At 41.7% G+C, this 20,149-nt stretch overlaps 1 protein-coding gene across 3 annotated transcripts in view; it reads right to left on the reverse strand.

Moving 5' to 3' along the window:
* kcnt1b (potassium sodium-activated channel subfamily T member 1b) overlaps window positions 1–20,149 on the reverse strand; it is a 101,486-nt gene that overhangs the window by 17,239 nt on the left and 64,098 nt on the right. For 2 of the 3 annotated variants that reach the window (XM_081366576.1, XM_081366577.1), the window contains 7 exons: window positions 19,739–19,903; window positions 19,495–19,631; window positions 14,779–14,842; window positions 14,193–14,301; window positions 6,286–6,412; window positions 5,766–5,915; window positions 4,747–4,982 (listed from right to left, as the gene is read on the reverse strand). In XM_081366576.1, the coding sequence (XP_081222702.1) occupies window positions 4,747–4,982; window positions 5,766–5,915; window positions 6,286–6,412; window positions 14,193–14,301; window positions 14,779–14,842; window positions 19,495–19,631; window positions 19,739–19,903 (988 nt within the window). The remainder of the gene's footprint in view (window positions 1–4,746; window positions 4,983–5,765; window positions 5,916–6,285; window positions 6,413–14,192; window positions 14,302–14,778; window positions 14,843–19,494; window positions 19,632–19,738; window positions 19,904–20,149) is intronic. The other variant, XM_081366578.1, reaches the window with a different exon arrangement.

Consider the following 20,149-nt stretch of genomic DNA (forward strand, 5'->3'; position numbering starts at 1 on the left):
ACACGGCTAGAACCACAGCTCTTGCTGTACATGATGACGACCATACGCTCCAGTCTTTGGACATGGACGTCATTGTTGATCTGTTCAGGCTCCAAAATGAGGGTAACCAGAGATTCTGTGAGATCTGGTGTTGCCTCCCAAGCTGCCCATGCACTCTTTTTCCCATGGCACTGGAAGGCTGAGGTTGTGTCACAGCCTGTTAAAGCGTGGAAGAGTGGTAAGGCTAGTGACTTCTGGGGACCAAGATCCTTGCTGATTTCATGAGCAGAAATGTCCCTATAGTTTTTTCTACCTGCAAAGCCGATCCAGAGCTCTGTGAGGCCGAGTGTGTTGAAGCAGATGGCAAGGATGACAACATCGCTGTCGACAGTCCGGACAAATGCCTTTTTATGGCCATTGGCCCCAGCATGTGCAAGATGCAGGATTATTCTTGTATCTGCTTCTAGATGATTACAAGGCTGAAGGGCAGACATGTCATACCCTGGTCTGTTGGAGAGTACAGCATCTTTCTTGGTGGAAAGGAGGAGTATACCTGACATGCCATGCTTGGTTATCTCTTCACTGATATATCCAAATAGTTAGATATATAACAATATATCCAGTATATATATAATAGATATATCCAGTTACGTTTTGGAATTGGAGTTCTCCCATCTATTTTAGTTCTTGATCCGGTTCCTCTGCATTGGTGAGTTTGTGTTTTGAGGTTCTCCTCTGGATATTTATCAAACACAATATCCAATCACGTGACAGATTCATAGCTCATGTGTGACCTCACAAACCAAGCAATATTGGTGTTAACGTAGTCATGGAATGTTTTTTCAGTAGTTGGCTGGACCATTTGGACCATGAGCTATGAATCTGTCACATGAGCTCATCATGTACAGCAAGAGCTGTGGTTCCAGCCGTGTAGATGAAGCTAGACATCACCTTTTCTCGAATGGTACCAAGTCTCTCAAGAACCTGCCACCCACACAAGCTGCATTGATTCAGCACATCAAAAGAGCACTGCTGAAGGCCAGCTTCTACTGGAATCAGGCAACCGCTGTCCAGCAAGATATCCCAGAGTTTAATGCATGGGGATGGTTTCGGGACTCTACGAGCAAGACTTGGGAACCTTACTGGACTAATCTAGGAGACGCCAGTAAAGCCTGCACCATTCTCCTCCACTGTGGCTGCAAGACAGCATGTAGAGGGCACTGTAAGTGCTGTAAAGCCGGAGTTCATTGCACTTCTATATATGCATGTGAGGGTGCTTGTACAAACAATGATGGTGAAGACAATGAGAGATCCGGTGATTGTGAGTGATAATGATAATTCATGTGAGAGACCATGAGAATTCACTGTTGTTTTTTATGTTATTGCTGTTTTTTTGTTATGCTAAGCAAACCTTTAACCCTTGTGTTATATTGCGGGTCAATTTGACCCGTTTAGATTTTATAGTTGCTGGAAATACTGGTTAACCTATGTTTTTTTTCTTGATATTTTGTGACTTTTTCTCATTTATCATCATGAACATGCATGCAAGGTTTCAACATGCTGGTGTTTTTTGACATATACAAACAAAATTACTGTTCCTTTCGTGATGTTCGCGGGTCAATTTGACCCGCATATTTTAACGCTCTAAGGCAACTGTACAGACCCAAAATAATAACATTTCTTGGTTATACTTTGTTATTTTATTTTTTTACTACCTTATGAAGCAAAAAAAATAGGTTTTCCACACTTATTTCAATACAGAAAAATATTTTGTCAGCCAGAGATGGTAAACATTACCTATCATTTATTTTTTCAAGCTACCTGAAATAATATTAAATCTTTTATATATATATATATATATATATATATATATATATATATATATATATATATATATATATATATATATATATATATATATATATATATATATATAGTGACTTTTTTGCATTTATCTTCATGAACATGCATGCAAAGTTTCAACATGCTGGTGTTTTTTTTTTTTACATATACAAACAAAATTACTATTACGTTTGTGATGTTCGCAGGTCAATTTGACAACTGTACAGACACAACATAAAAACATTTATTTTATGTATCAACTGGGCATCAACTCCAGTTCTAAAGTGTAAGTGTATCTAAAAGTGCTCTAACCCAAACCAAAAACACTTGAAACAGCTAAATCATGGTGTTCAGAGTTAATTGCAAATTACAAATGAAAAATTTTGACAGACGCAGATAGTAAAATAAGCTCTCATTTATATATTCAAGATATCTGAAATATCTTGAGACTTCGACATAGACTGCAGGAAAAATTAGCTCAGATTAATTGATTAATTGTTCAGTTATGATGTTCTAAGCAAAAAAAAAAAAAAAAAAGTAAAAAAAAAATGTATATTCAAATGTATATAAATATAATGTATATTAAAATTTTGTCAAAGCAAAACAGTTTTAAAAAACGGTTAAAAAAATGGTTAACATTTTCATTAAATCATATCTTCAGATATATATTTTTTGGAATATTTGACAAATGTTGATATTAAAAGTTTACAGTTTGTACCTGAATCTTTGTTGTTTTTCATAGTGCGATTTTTGAGGAATTGTATTGAATCCAATGCGGGTCAATTTGACCCGGACCATAAGGGGAGTGCACAGAATTCCAACATAACACAAGGGTTTCGAGTTTTGGAAAAATTGGCTGTATTATTATTTTAACAATTTAACATAATATAAATATTGCAAATAATTGTGTCTTATTCTTTCTTATATGATTACACTTTGAAATGTATTCACCTGTGGCACTGAAAACCATTTCACTTTTATAAGGAAATGAATCAACATTGAGAATAACCTTCAAAGTTGTGGTAAAAAAAAAATATTGAAATTATTTCATTATTTTCAGGTTCCAGACTTACACAAGCATAAATATAAATATGCCAATGGACTTCCTGTGGTCAATAAACAAAATAGACACCACATCCTCATTTGTAGCGCATTTGGTTCAAAATTTGTAGCCAAAACTGTTTTTCTGACAGCGGCCATATTGAATTTAGGGAATTTGGGGGGTCCTGATATACCCAATCATAAATGTAAGTATTCCTATGGGTTTCCCATGGTCAAAGAAGGTAAAATAGACATCAAGTTTGTATTTGTATCTCATCTGGCTCAAAAGCTATAGCCGAAACCCTTTCAGGCGGCGGCCATATTGGATTTGGCCGCCATCTTGGTCTCAGGGACCATTGGCTCGGGCGCCCTGGCTAAATCATTTCAGTATCCCCTCAGCTACATCTGTGCCAAATTTGGTGCTTGTAGGTGAATTTGCGCGAACAATGGTGTGCAAGGCCCCATACTACAGCCCAAACTGCTTTTTTGGACAGTGGCCATATTGGAATTGGAGGATCGAGGGGTCCAGATATACTGGGTCATAAATATAAACATTCCTATGTGTTTCTCGTGATCAATTAAGCTGAAAAACATATCAAGTTTGTATTTGTAACTCATGTGGTTCAAAAGTTAAAGCCGGAACCCTTTTCGGGCGGCGGCCATATTGGATTTGGCCGCCATCTTGGCCCCGAGGGTCGCTGGCTCCGGCGCCCTAGCTAAATCATTTTGGTATGACCTGAGCTACATCTGTGCCAAATTTGGCGCTTTTAGATGAATTTGCGCGAAAATGTGCTTAAGGCCCCCAACTAAAAGAAATATCATCAATTTTAGCCAACATGACTCAGAATTTAGGTCAATTCCAGTTCATTTCCACCAGCGCATGATTTAAAAACTGAAAGATTTGAGTAAATTACTAGAACAATTGGCCTGCATACAGAGTAGATGATATGAATGTTTAATTATAGCATTTCTTAAATGCACTGAAGTTGACCTCAACCCTGATTTATTGCTTTTTATGAATAAACACTGATTTGCACATTTCAAATCAGTGCTTTGCAACCAAAATCTTTAAGCACAGTGAGGTTTCATTTAAAAATGGTGAAGGGAAGAAAATGTTCTGAAGGGAAATTCTGCTGTTATGTAGAAGAATGTTCTGCTGCAAAATGTTAAGTGTAGAAAAAAAAAAAAAAACCTGTGAAGAAACATAATGGACTAAATGCTTTTAAATAATTATGTTAGAGAGTAGTCCAGGGATATTTTACACATGCAAGTGCAGTAACCAAGCCCAATTAGAAAAACAAATCTTCATTAAAACAGCTTGCAGGACAAAAGACTTGACCTGTGAATTCCTAACGGGAATGAACGGGAGAGAAAGGTTTCTGTAAATGTTAACATTTACACAGACATCCACCAATGATGTCTTATGATTTAACTGTGATTTAACTAATGCTATGAAAACCACATGCTCAGACTTACCATATGAAGCAGACTGATCAACTTCAACAAAGGAAAAACAATAAAAGAAAGTATATTTTATCATGAGCATGAGCATATTTTGACATATTCACCCTGCTACTGCTGCTTCTGAGTGCTACTTTCACACCGCTAACTGGCACGTGTTAACCATATGGAAACCACATTAAACCAACCCTGAGGCTAAAACTTGTGCTTCATTTGTTTCGGATGTTATGTACAGTAACAATAACAACACCATTAATGTTTAAATCAGTCGTAACTTTGCAATACCGCTTGGTGCTGCTAGTAGCGCAGAAATTACAGACTGCAGCTTTAAAGAAACTCGTTTTTTTAATTCCACCCTTAGTTTGATTATTAAAAGGTCAAAGGCTTCTGTTAGTGACATGACGTTCAGGTGTGTTCCCTCACCCATGCTTGCGATGATGCTTTGCACCGGGAGACGAGAGGGAGCGTCATACACGCCGGTGGTCGACAGCCCTTTGCTGTGTTTCTCCTCCTGTTTGAAGATGAAAGCAGAGTTCTCCTCCTTGGTGATGTTGATGTAGAAGCAGGTATCTGTGGCAGACATGATGTGGCGAGGGCCGGGGTTCAGAAGTATGCTCTTATTCTCTTCTCTCTTCGTGCCAATTAGGCAGACACCGTACCTAAGGAAAAGACGATTGTGTGTGTTTAACACAGAGTTTAAGAGGGAAAAGCACAGTTGTAACTCAACTTTATTTGGGAGGCTCTACGTCCTGTTCCTGTTTTTTTTATTATATTACATTCAACTTTATTGGCAATCATCCAGTAGTGAGCCAATATTAATAATCATCATCATCTATAAAGCATCTAAAAAGAACTGCATACAGTAATATATTATGTGAATAAAAGTATTACCATACAAATGGCAAATTAAGTATACACATGGTAGTAAAGTGCGCAGTCGACCATTATAGTGCAAATGAGATTAGTACAGTATGAGCCATATCAGACTGAGCAACAAAGTGCAAATTACATGATATGCACACTAATGTATATATCAAGTAAAATTGCATATATCAATTTGTAAGATTTTTATTTAGAGAAATTAATATTTTTATTCAGCAAGGATGCATTAAATTGATCAAAAGCGACAGTACAGACTTTTATGTTGCTAATATAAAAGATATTGAATGGTGGTGTAAGTAGGGATTGTGATTAAAAAATATCATGAATAAAATTCAAAAAGGTGTAAAATGCAAACAGTGGTGTGCAAAACAGGGGATCAGGAAAATGTGAAAAATACAAGCATGCTCAGTCAATTGATTAATGAGTTTTTTAAAGCACATATATCAAGAGGCACAAAAAATGTCATATATTTCGGAGGGTTTATAAAATAATAATTTCACATACATCCGAATAGTGAATCGTGCATCTAAATAAATGTTAAATGCTCAACAATCACTCACTTTTTATGCGCATGGAAGGAGGCGTAAGTGAAACTCTTCCCGTCATATTCGCCAAAGAACTTGCTGTCCATCAAACGGATGTGGTAAACTTCATTCCCCGAGCAACGGCCATACGTCCTCTGCCACTGTTCTGGAGAAGTCTGTCCCTCCCTGAAACCCCAAACAGACAGTTAAAATGCAAGCGCTAAGACAACACTCCAAATAAACAGTGGGAAACTATTGTAGGATCATTTGAGTTTTCTTTATGAAATGGTTTACCCAGCAAGTTCAGATGACCGCATAGTCAGTCACCCTCTGACAAATGATCACATAAAGTTTAATGCCATTGATCGGCTCTCCTGGCAAATCTGCTCTGACTAATTATTTGTGACACTATTATTTGTTAGGGATCACGGAATTGGAAAGGTTACGCGAGGAGCCATTATTCATTAGTAAATCCTTCAATAAACTAAACAGCATTTCAGGAAACACTTCTCGTACATCAGCCGTCAAATGAAAGAGGAAAGACATCAGTACTCACTGTCCACGAGACGTGTGCACCAGCAGTGTGACCAGTGTAGAGGTGGCTGGACACACACAGTTGAGGGCCAGCATGGCGTACTTGAACTCCTCTTCACACACTACATGATCTAGAAAACAAAACATACCTACACATAATCTATGTGAGAATAATATAATATAATATAATATAATATAATATAATATAATATAATATAATATAATATAATATAATATAATATAATATAATATAATATAATTGATATGACGGCAAAGTGTATACAGTATATATATATAAATACTTGACGTTCTCTCAAAAATAAATGAATTTCTACAAAATAAAATACATTATTAAAAAATAATGAAGCACCAAACACAAATGGACTTCCTACTGAATTCTATACACACTTCTTTCGGAAACATTATGAAATTAAAAACACCTCAATTCCACCGCACTTGTGAACTGCCCTAATCTCACTAAACTTCTAAAGCTGAAAAAAAGAAAAAGAAATTCCAACGTTCCCACCCCATATCACTGATCAACATGGCATCAACATTATCAGAACAGAATAAACCCCCAGACTTGAATCTTATTTACTCAGGCCAAACTAGTTTCATTACTGGCAGACACTCTTCAAATGAGACATTATCCTTTTAATGTAATGAATATATCTAGGAAAACAAATAATTTTCTTAGCTTTAGATGCAGAAAAAGCAACTGACTTTTTTTTTTTTTTTTTTTTTTGTGATGCTAAGAATATATAAAACCCTAACCATCATTACCATCATATAACACTATTTTCAGATCCAAAAATATCCTTTAAAAGCATATCTTACAATTACTAAATACTGATCTTAATATCACAACCAGTACTAACTTCTGACTAATTTGTCAAGACCATTTTCATCTAAAACACAAAAATACTGTATGGCTAAAAAGTATTTTTTTTCTCCATTCTCCATTATTTACCTTTCTCAATGTGTTTGAATTAACACATGGTTTTATAGCACACAAAGGGGCATATTAATCCCTCTAACACCTCATCTCTTCTTCTGCTAAATGAAAATATGCAAATTCAAATGCAGTGACCCGAGAGGTGGAGGCAGTGCTACACTTACAAAGTGAATACTCATAACCATGAAAGACTTCAATGAGAATGTATGACTTGGGAGGCGGAGAGTGTTGAATCTAGAAGGATCTATATTTATTATTCATACAGCAAACACACACAAGCTACAACCATATATACCACAATAATTGCTAACAGATGGCTGATACACATACGCCCATGTCTAATCGTCAGGACAGTTTTTACATTTCACCCTTTTATTGACTTATTTTGTGTTTATAAATCAAAATACATTTAAATGTTTGAAAAAAATAGTTCTCTTACGAGAGTCCTCTCGTACTGCGTTTTATTCAAAACGCTACGGGAAAAGTCTCTTTTCACGAAACACTGAAGCAAAAAATTATCCTTTAATTTTCATATATGTAAAACGCGTTGCGGCAGCAGCAGACAGCTATGGCGAGACGGCTTGCTCGCTCATTGGCTGCTCTGCGGCAACTGCTTAAGCCTATCGAGCGAGGCCTGAGATGACATCAGGCCAATGAGGGCGCTTCGCGCCCTCCTCGCCACTTCCCGCCGAAACGGGCGTGGCTTACCTCTATAAAAGGAGCTCGAGAAGGCTGACTCACTTGATTTTAATCTCTTCAGCGAAGCGCACGCATCGCTGGATCACGGAAGCAAGCGTCGTTCGAAGCAAGCACTTCAGCGGGACGAGCCCTCGAAGCCGCTGGCCAACGCCGCCTTCTACAGCCGTACCTGCTGCGCTTTCCGACGCCTATATCCTTTATTGCTATATTGCTCTGTTTTCTGTGTGTGTGTGTGTGTTCGCTGCAACACTCACCCCTAAAAGAGCTGCGTCTTTTTCAAGACGCCTTCTCATGCAGCGCTCGCGCTCGCTGACGGCGAAATGCCCTCACTCCGAGCCAATTGCCTACGGTGACTCTGAGGACTCGCCAGGCATCCTTCCGAGGCTGCCCTTCCTGGAAGCGGACGGCGGGATTAGTTTTTCTTTACGTTACAAGAAAAGCTACCCTGCCTCCGCGCGCGTCATTCACCGGCGAAGGAGAAAAGAGTGTTCTCAGTCCCACCGTTGGTCGGTCTCACCTCTTTTCTCTCATATTTCTCAGTTCCCTGTTCGGCGACTGGAAATATTATTGCAGCAAGTGAGTCTGTTATAGCACGCTTGCCTGCCAGCAAACGCCGAGTAATACATGTTGACGCCGCCTTTGCCGCCAATGCTTCACTCTGTCAGTCCCCTGAAGGCGACTGCAGAGATGCATTTTGCAGACAGCGAGTGCGTAGTACCCGCTTGCCTGCAACCGAACACCGTTTCTACGGTTCCCGTGCGCCACTGGCGAAAGGAGAATGGAGTGTTTTCAGCCCCGCTGAAACTGGGCGATATCCACTCTTCTCACATTCAAAGCCTACATCCCCCTGTGGCTCAGTGGCGGAATTATAGGTTTTCCGCATGGGAGACCGGAGTTCTAATCCCGGTCTAGCGGCATATATTTTTATGCCGCCAATGCTTCGCTCTGTCAGTCCCCTGAAGGCGACTTCGGAGATGCATTTTGCAGCCAGCGAGCGCGTAGTACCCGCTTGACTGCAACCGAACGCCGTTTCTACGGTTCCCGTGCGTCACTGGCGAAAGGGGAATGGAGTGTTTTCAGCCCCGCTGAAACCGGGCGATATCCACTCTTCTCACATTCTGGCATATTTCAGGCGTCTGAAAATGTTAGTATTGCATGTCGTGCTTACTCGCATGCCTGCAAGCAAACGCCAGTGTGGATAATACTCGCGCTGACTTTGTCTATGTACCTTCACTGTGGTCCAGTGGTAGATTATTAGACTCTCGCGCGAGGGATCCGAGTTCGAATCCCGGGTCTGCCGGCAGAAAATATTTTGCCGCCGAATGCAAATCACTCTGTTTGTTCCCCGAGAGGCAACTGCAGACGTGTTTGTTTTCGCAGCCCACGAGCACGTGGTACATGCCTGCAAGCAAACGCCAGTGTGGATAATACTCGCGCTGACTTTGTCTATGTATCTTCACTGTGGTCCAGTGGTAGATTATTAGGCTCTCGCGCAGAGGATCCGAGTTCGAATCCCGGGTCTGCCGGCAGAAAATATTTATGCCGCCGAATGCAAATCACTCTGTTTGTTCCCCGAGAGGCAACTGCAGACGTGTTTGTTTTGCAGCCCACGAGCGAAGTCCCGGCCACGGCCGATGATGCTATATGTGTACAGAAGATGCCCACTGCTTGTGCCCATCCCTACATATTAGCACAGCCCTTCACACAGGGCCCGCGCTCATATATTCGACTCGGGTCGATCACGCACACAACATAGTGAACGTGCCCACTGCCTAGTGCCCACAAACACTATGTTCTGCATGCCTTGTGGTTTCTGTAAAGACGAAACCTGTGCATTCACACTGCTCAGGCAGACAGTGCACTCATTGCAGTAATTGTGCCCGCTCTCCCACGCCCACACTTACTAACGGTCATTATGTCCTACGGGACTCGCCCAGCCCTCCCTTGCTCGGTTAAACACCGCAGCGGGGTCGAGCGCAGGCATTCTGCCCGGCTACGGCCGATGGTGCTATAAATGTAGTCTCGATGCCCACTCCTCAGTGCCCATCACGACACATAAGCACAGCCCTACACTTAGGGCTCGCGCACATAAAATCGACTCAGGTCGATTGTGCTTCCAACATAGTGAGAGTGCCCGCTTCCCAGTGCCCACGAACACTATGTCTAACAGATCACAGGCTCTCTGTAAAAACGAGACCTGTGAGCGCGCGCTCTGCTCAGGCAGACACCGCGCCCAAAGCAGTAAATGTGCCCGCTCCCAGCCCACATCTACTCGCTCACATGAGTCCTATGAGACTTTCTCAGTCCTCCCTCACTCAGCTAAGCACTGTAGTAAGGTCGAGGACGAGCGTTCCGCCCGCTGTATTAAGCGCGCGCCCCGCCTCAAATGCCACAGGCATAATGCCTGTTGTATCCCCTGAAGCGCCTCTGTCGCACGGCGATCAGAGCGCGCTCCGTATCCAGCCCCTAGCCAGCCATGCAGAAGCATGGGCAGCGCTCCCAGGGGTTTCGGACTGGGTGCTAGGCATTATAAAGAGAGGCTTCTCGCTACAGTTTTGTCGACGCCCTCCCCGCTTCACAGCGCGCGTCGAAACTTCGGTTTCGTTGGAAGTAGCTCACCTACTTCGAGCCGAAATATCAAAACTGATAAGCAAAGGGGCGATAGAGCGCGTTCCCCCAGCTCTAAGCGAAGGGGGACTATACAGCAGATACTTTCTAGTCCCCAAAAAGGACGGCGGTATCAGACCCATACTGGATCTAAGACGGCTGAACAGAGTATTAGTGAAACACAGTTTCAAAATGCTCACAACCAGCAAAATTCTCGCGCATGTTCGCCGAGAAGACTGGTTCATGTCGATAGGTCTGAAGGACGCGTATTTTCAAATACAGATAGCGTCACACCACAGGCGATACTTGAGATTCGCCTTCGGGGGTCAGACATACCAGTATACAGTCCTGCCATTCGGCTTGTCCCTAGCACCTCGTACATTTACGAAATGCATGGACGCAGCGCTCGCTCCTCTCAGACTCAGAGGCATGCGAGTGCTGAACTATTTGGACGACTGGTTGATCCTAGCTCAATCACGATCACAGCTCATGGAGCACAGAACCATTTTACTCGATCACCTCGAGAATCTTGGTATCACAGTCAACTGGACAAAGAGTTCATTGAACCCCAGTCAAACGATTTTGTTTCTGGGCGTCGTTCTGGACTCACAGTCTATGACAGCGCGGCTGTCACCACAGCGCGTGTTGAACATTCAGCGCGCGGCGAGGTCTTTCCGCCGCGGCGCTGTCACCCCGCTCAGGAAGTTTCAAAAGATGCTGGGTCTCATGGCTTCAGCATCGTCAGTTCTCCGGCTGGGCCTGCTCCGCATGCGCCCGCTGCAGTTCTGGTTGAAAACGCGGGTACCGCGCAGAGCGTGGGCGACCGGTCGATTACGCCTCAAGGTCGATCAGAGCTGTGTTTCAGCCCTGGCGCCTTGGACGGCGGACGACTGGTACCAATCAGGTGTAAGCCTGGGGACTTCCTCGAGAGTGAGGATGGTGTCGACAGACGCATCCACCTCGGGATGGGGAGCTCTGCTCGGGGGCAGACCGTTCTTCGGCCTGTGGTCGGAACGAGAAAAGCTCCAACACATAAACTGCCTAGAAATGCTGGCAGTGCACAACGCGATGACGCGTTTTTGTCCCCACATCAAGGACGAACACGTCATAGTCCGTTCGGACAACATGGCTGTGGTGTCCTACATAAATCGCCAGGGCGGTCTGAAATCCATATCCCTGTACAGGCTGGCGAAACGCCTACTATTATGGGCTCAGCACAACTTACGCTCGCTGAGAGCAGTGCATGTACCTGGGCTTCAGAATGTGGGCCCAGACAGACTGTCCAGGAACAATGTTCCCCCGGGCGAATGGTCTCTACACCCACAAACAGTCCGGCTGTTGTGGGAGAGATTCGGCAGAGCGGAGGTGGACCTTTTCGCGTCCCGCGAAAACGCGCACTGCCCCGTGTTCTTTTCAAAGACCGACAGCGCGCTGTCCCGAAGGTGGCCACGCTGCCCGTTATACGCTTTTCCCCCCGTCTCCCTCCTGCCACAGGTGCTGGAACGGGTCAGGGAAACGAAATGCCCAGTCCTGCTTGTAGCTCCGTTCTGGGAGAACCAGATATGGTTCCCAGTTCTGATGCAGTTGGCAGATATCGATCCATGGCCACTGCCGTTGAGGAGAGATCTCCTCTCGCAGGCCGGGGGCTCGATTTGGCACCCACACCCGGAACTGTGGTCCCTTCATGTGTGGGTGCTCAACAGATACCCGTTGGTCTCACAGAGGGAGTCGTGAATACCATCACTCAGGCTAGAGCGCCGTCGACACGGCGGCTTTATGCTTCGAAGTGGTCGGTTTTCTCCGGCTGGTGTACAGCTCGGAGCATTTCACCCCTCGAATGTGAGGTAACGGAGGTTCTCTCCTTTCTACAAGAGCTGTTGGATAAGGGCAGATCCCCTTCCACGCTCAAAGTGTATGTGGCGGCTATTTCAGCGTTCTTTGGTTCAGCGCTGGGTCAGTCACTGGGAAGGAATGATTTAGTCATCCGCTTCCTCAGGGGAGCTAGGAGACTGAATCCGCCCAGACCTCCTTCAGTTCCTTTGTGGGACCTTTCTACGGTCCTGGTGGCCATGAAAGGTGCCCCTTTCGAGCCTATCCAGTCTATTAGCCTCAAACATTTGTCTTTCAAACAGTGTTTTTGATGGCTCTCGCTTCAGTGAAGCGCATAGGCGACCTGCACGCGCTCTCTGTGAGCCCGGCGTGCTTGGAGTTTGGTCCTAATGACTCTAAAGTCATACTCAAACCTAAGCACGGCTACGTGCCGAAATCCCTCAACACGCCCTTTCGGGCTCAGGTCATTTCCCTGGCTGCCCTGCCGGCATCGAGTGAGGAAGGGGACTCGAGTTTTCTTTGCCCTGTTAGGGCTTTAAGAGCTTATATGTCCCGCTCTGCTGTCTTCAGACAGACAGAGCAGCTCTTTGTCTCGTTCAGTGGACGTTCCGAAGGAATGGCTGTTTCGAAACAAAGTCTATCCAGATGGATAGTTGACGCCATAGCGCTGGCTTATACTGCCAAGGGCATTCCATGCCCGTTGGGAGTCAGAGCGCACTCTACGAGAAGCGTTGCTTCTTCGTGGGCTTGGTCCAGCGGGATTTCCCTACAGGATATATGTACGGCGGCAGGCTGGGCCTCGCCGTCTACATTTATCAGGTTTTATAACCTAGAGGTTCCCGCCTTGCAGGCTAAGCTTTTGTCGGTGTAATCCGTTCAGCCGTCTAGTCAGACCGCTGAAACTCATGCGCTATGCGCTACCGACTATCTTGGGCAGAACTGTGTAAGACCCACATTTTCCGCATTAGTTCAGGTTCCCTACCCTGTCTATGTGATGTTATACTTGCGTCTGTGGACATGTCTATTCTACGACGCTACAGTTTAGGGAATTAAGGCTCCCACCCTTATTCCCTGACTCTGTGTGAGTCAATCTGGTGATTATGCACTGTGTGCCTGAAATAGCTTCCGGTGATCAGTGTTTTTTTATCCCAGCACGCACGGCGTTTTGCAAGGGGTTCCCGTAGCGTTTTGAATAAAACGCAGTACGAGAGGACTCTCGTAAGAGAACGTACTCGGTTACTAACGTAACCTCGGTTCTCTCTAGAAGAGGGAACGAGTACTGCGTTCTCTGCCGTGCGTACGGTTCACTCTGGTTCGCTTCGGCGATCAAAATCAAGTGAGTCAGCCTTCTCGAGCTCCTTTTATAGAGGTAAGCCACGCCCGTTTCGGCGGGAAGTGGCGAGGAGGGCGCGAAGCGCCCTCATTGGCCTGATGTCATCTCAGGCCTCGCTCGATAGGCTTAAGCAGTTGCCGCAGAGCAGCCAATGAGCGAGCAAGCCGTCTCGCCATAGCTGTCTGCTGCTGCCGCAACGCGTTTTACATATATGAAAATTAAAGGATAATTTTTTGCTTCAGTGTTTCGTGAAAAGAGACTTTTCCCGTAGCGTTTTGAATAAAACGCAGTACTCGTTCCCTCTTCTAGAGAGAACCGAGGTTACGTTAGTAACCGAGTACGTTTTTTTCAGTAAAAAATTAAAATGGACAATATAAATTTAAAGGACATGTTGGTCACAAAATATGACTATGAAAAAAGATCCGCATTAGATTTGTGAAGAACGGATGAATGCTTGCTAAACTGCATATGAAATGATTTGACCTCAGGAAGGCAAAAGACTCACCTGCAAATTTGACATGGAATTTGTTCTCAGGTTTAAGAATCTGGACATATAGAGGACAGTTTGGAGCAAAGTCCTTCACAGCCCAGGCTCGCAGAATGGTTTGATGATCCTATAAGAACAGACAGCATTCTTACAGTGTGATGATGTGCAAACTTACATTATTTCATTTTACCATTAATAGTAGATTAAGTTCGGGAAAATTAGTTGATGTATTTCTATATATGAAGAGAAACAATAAAAACACCGTAGATAGTCAGACTAAAATTCATGCAATAAGTGTCCTTTATAATGGGTAAGCCTACGAAAAATTTAACTTTGAAAGATGAAAACAGTACAATTTTAATAAAGTATGAACAACATCAGCATATAGGCTTCAAGTTTCTCTCTCTTTAAGATTACTTGCATTCCATCTAAGTTTCAAGTTTCTATTCTGGTTCGTTTAAAAAGTGAATATTGTTTTGATCAAAATAATTGGGTTTCTTGTCTTGTGCTTGGGAAAATGTATTTATTTATTTATTGATTTGTTGTCATTGACTAATAACTTTAATACTTTTGGCAAGGAACTGTATAAAAAGTCTGTATTTACGGCTGCGGTGCGATCCACTTCATTTCTGCTGCTGAGGATGAAGCACGCCTCTGCATCGTCCATCCTGCAGAACACACACCATCATGACACATCAGTGAAGAAAGGACACTTCACTATGCTATCTTCTATCTATACCACCCGTAAAGTGAATTCCTCAAGAAGGACTGCACATATGTGTATGTCAGAATGAGCTGGTGATAGGTCATTATTGCCATGTTTTTCACAGTCAGTACTGAGGGTCAATTTCACGGTATACTAGCCTCGCTATAGCAGTAAGTTCTTTCTCATTGACAAAGGTGCCTTTAATATTCTGCCGGTTTTCCCACTCCTAATGTTTTCTGGACGTGTTTAAGGTTCCAATAAACAGAACCTGTGACATAATGTCAATAGACATAGTAAATCTTTTTGACTTCCCTTAGTTTGTAAAAACAAGCAAAAATTGTGGGTAATGCTCTGACAATGGAAGTCTGTGTTGTAGGCCATTGTAATAGGACAGATGACACGACACTGCTAAAGTCAGCATCACAAACACTATCTATCCTTACTGTGACTGTGTAAACAGATCAGACCACTTATATTTGTAAATCCACATTGTGAATTAACAGACTCACAAATTGCAAAAAATGCTAAATCACACATTCACATAGAGTGCAAATGTAACAGCTCTGCATTTATTGGTGCATTAAACGACAGTTAAAATGACCTGTGTGTGTTTGTGGAATGCACAGTTTTGTGAGATTGCTAAAAAAATATTTATGCATTTTTGTGCATGAACTGCCGCATGCATTTGAGAGAATCTTTGATACTGTTAAGTCCTTTAAAGCAAATAAAACTGTGATGAGTTTAATCTCTCTGGAGCTGCAGGGAAATTATATTATATAATGACAACAGTGATTGTGAAGCAGCAGACAGGAAAATTATAAATCCATGTCCTGATTTTAAGAGCCCTACAAACAATAACCAGGCATAGGAAAAATCTACTATGCTACAATAAAATATTAGCAATGTACACCATGTGTAGATATATAATCAGTTTTGCATACAGTCTAGTATTTATAGAAGTTTTGAAAGGTCATCAAAGCAGAAAAATATTTTTGGTTTAAAGTTTAGCAGTAGGGGCAAACTGCAATACAGTTCTAAGCAGCAAAACCATAACTCCTTGGTGACAACTGACCTGTGCTGAAACGGCAATTTTCGTGGAACTTTAATACAAGTGCTTTAAAAATATGAGCTGCAGTGCACATTTCTGCTTTTAAACCCTTGAGAATGCTTGATCGTATAGACTTCAATTGAGTGAATTACAGCTAGAAAACAAATCGACATTGACATGTTGACAAGTCACAGATGCTTTCGATAGAGCTGGTTTAAAACCCAAACATTTAAAGATGAAAGACATACTGTACTGTGAGGAATTACTATTGGCAAAAGAAATTAAAGCACTCACAACATGCAAAATTCATCCAGCAATATGCAGCACCAACGAACACATTTAAAAAATTAGAAAGCCTTTTTTTCTGCAGCCTGAGTCTTTTAACAAAAAAAGCCAATCTCCTCATGAAGTCCTTTAATTTCCAACCTTCCAATTACAATGCAGAGATTACACAACTGGCAAGGAAACTTTAGACAGACTGAGTTTTATGAGAATTCATGCACTGGAATATGAAGTAGGCATATTGAGACAGATTTGCTGCATTTATAATGAAGGAATATGTTAGATTTTAAATGCAGTTACATTGCAAGAAAAAGCACATATATTATCCTTAAATTTCAAGGCTGCTTTAATAAAGGAACAGATGGGCTTGAGACTGGTGTCAGATTTGGCTCTGATGGTGGAGCTTGCAGGTTTACTCTACACTTTTCCACACAGACTAATTTAGTTTTTTGGGAGGCTGTCCAAAGCTTCCATTTGGAAACAGTTAATCAGTAGGCCTACGCTAGTTTAAATTTTAGAAATGACACATTGATGTACTGTATATGACTGTTAAAATATGACATCATACTTATGACTCAAGTTTACTAACAGCTCTTTCACTCTCTATCAACACAAGTTGTCTTTCACAGAGAATAATGAGATTTTGCTAATTTAATTAGCTAAACTGCTTAGCCTGACATTAGGCCAAACATTACCGGTGAAGCATTGCTGTGCACTTTATAGTGAGACACAAATCCAACTGCCACAATTGCTGTTTTAAGTACCGTTCTTGCAAGTTGTACTATTGATGTCTACATTTGATAAGCAACGGGGCTGCAAGTCATCTTGCTCAATTTAAAACTGTTCAATTAAATAACTGCACACCATATCTTCTGTCCTTAAATATTTTTGGCGAATACAACTCTTAACATACTGATGAATGTACACGAGGAATGAAGGTCTCTGACACTATTAATTCGGAGGTCAATTCTCAAATGTTCTCAGTAATTTAGTATTATATATTAATGTATTTAAAAAGGACTTGAAAAGGATGAAATCACTTGCAGCTATACAGATCAATTTGCAGATATATTAGACTGATCTCTCTGTCAACTTAATGGCTCTCTCATAGACTCAAACACAGAGTCATAACCTCATATCTAACTAACTGCAAGGCGACTTTGATTTAAAAAAAGTCCAGGGTTTACATGCATAATTTTCTTTCGTCATCGGTCTCGATCCTGGCACACTAAGTGCCATTACAATTTTTTTTTTAAATAAAAGAGAAATACAGTTTTTGTTTAGTGTGGAAGAGGACATTTTTGACATTTTGTTCCACATGGGGCAAAATGCCACCTGAGTTTTGTGCAACACAAGGTTAGATATACAATCAGTTTAAATCAAATGAACTGTGGAAGAAGTGATGGGATTACATTGAATAAATTTCAATCATGACAACTCTCGGAGTAGTTTTGGCATGTTAATGAATATGGGAATGTTAATGTATTTGGTCTTGGTGGACTAGATCTTTGCTGCTGCTGCAGAGCAAGTATGGACTTGCTACTGCCAATAGATACACAGACTCGCTGATGTGATACAGTACGTAAGATATGCTGCTCCAGCATAAATAGACATACATAAATACCATAGCAGATCTAGACAGGTGGAGCTGGGGAGGTGGAGGGTTTCAGAGTAACTCTGATAGCGTGCTGAATCAGACTATTTAAATGATGAGTGAGCAAGCAATCTCATTGGCTGCAGAATCAGCAGAGGCCAATCGGCTTGTGCCATGTGGTAAAGGTGTGATTGCTTGCAGTTTGCCAGCACAATTTAGAGTTCCATGACTGAACTAAATATTTAAACAGCTTTTTTTAACCAACAATAATTGTTCAACATCATTTTCAAAGATAATGTTTGTTTCGAAGCTGCATTTAAAATACACTGGAATTCTAAATCTGAATCGTCATGTAAATCGACATGACACTTCTATAAAAGCCTATCCACAATTACATTTGTTTCATTTCTTAGCTCTTATATCTTCTTCGTTTAATCATGAGCAAAATGCATCCACATATAACCAAGGGACATTTTTAGGAAAAAATAAATGGTAACACTTTAGTTTAGGGTCCAATTCTCACTATTAACTAGTTGTTTATAAGATGCATATTACTAAGATATTGGCTGTTTATTAGTACTTATAAAGCACATATTAATGCCTTATTATGCATGACCCTATTCTACATTCCTTAATCCTACCCAATACTTAAACTAAATTACTATCTTACTAACTATTCTTAAAGGATTAGTTCACTTTTAAAAAAATTTTTGCTGATAATTTACTCACCCCATGTCATCCAAGATGTCCATGTCTTTCTTTCTTCAGTCGAAAAGAAATTAAGGTTTTTGATGAAAACATTCCAGGATTTTTCTCCATGTAATGGACTTCAATGGGCCCCAAACGGTTCACGGTCCAAATGACAGTTTCAGTGCAGCTTCAAAGAGCTTTAAACGATACCAGACGATGAATCAGGGTCTTATCTAGCGAAACGATCGGCCATTTAAAAAATAAATAAAAAAGTTGAAGTTTTATAAGCACAAATGCTTGCCTTGCTCTGTTCTGTGATGCGTGTTCGTGACGTCACGTAATACGCAATTATGTTGAAAAGGTCACGCTTGACGTAGGCGGAAGTACCGAGTCAGTGTTTACAAATGTGCAGAAGGAGGACCATATACACATATTCAAATATCTTTGTGTCAGTTTATCGTTTAAAATGCCCATTTTGTGTGCGTATCCTGGGTGTTTTAATATTAAAAAGCCAAAAAGAAATTTTTCGTCAGGACCGAAAAGCGTGACCTTTTCAACGTAATTGCGTATTACATGATGTCACAAACACTTATCACAGAACAGAGCAAGGCGAGCATTTGTGCTTATAAAACTTAAACTTTTTTATTTATTTTTTAAATGGCCGATCGTTTTGCTAGATAAGACCCTTATTCATCGTCTGGTATTGTTTAAAGCCCTTTGAAACTGCACTGAAACTGTCATTTGGACCTTGAACCGTTTGGGGCCCATTGCAGTTCATTATATGGAGAAATGTTTTCATCAAAAACCTTAATTTCTTTTCAACTGAAGAAAGAAAGACTTGGACATCTTGGATGACATGGGGGTGAGTAAATTATCAGCAATTTTTTTTTAAAAGTGAACTAATCCTTTAAGTAGTAATTAGGAGTTTATTGAGGCACACGTCATAGTTAATAATGAGAATTGGACCCTAAACTAAAGTGTGACCAAATGAACAACCTACTTGGCCCTCATCAGATCTTGGTCCTTCAGTGCAGAGCCTTGGAGGTAGATGACCCGTTGAGACCACAGAGGGATCTGCAGAATACGCCGCACCTGGATGTCCATCTCCGTGGGACAGAGTATCACCACATAATAATCCTAGACATTTGAGAAATGTTAATACCACCATCACACACTGAGCTAGCTTAGCATATTAGCAATACACAGAACAATAAACACTCACATATACAGGTTTATGCATGTACCTGTAGTCTCGGGTGGGCATAGAACTCATTGAGGAAATCCATGAGCAAGTCTATTTTGAGTGAAGTGACACAGAGAACCACATGTTTCTCTGTCTGAGCACGGTGTCTGCTGTAGTTTCCACCTGACTTCTGCCTCTCCATCCAAAGATACGCCAACTCCTCAAACTGGTGTTAAAATGAAAGACAGAAAGCAAGTACTGTGTAAATGCTGTACATTTTTACTAGTCCCACTCATTTCTGCTTTAATCATCTAAAAAATTAAAAGCAAAAAGTACTCAGCGAGGTTGGATCTCCATCCATTTAGCTGGGTAAATGTACTCATAAATAAGCAGTAATTAGGAGTTTATTTAAGCAAAAGTCATAGTTAATAGAGAGAACATTAATACGGAAGCTGCTGATTGTGCTGTTCGT

Source organism: Scardinius erythrophthalmus, assembly GCF_964197995.2.
Source record: "Scardinius erythrophthalmus genome assembly, chromosome: 5".
Taxonomy (NCBI): Eukaryota; Metazoa; Chordata; class Actinopteri; order Cypriniformes; family Leuciscidae; genus Scardinius; species Scardinius erythrophthalmus.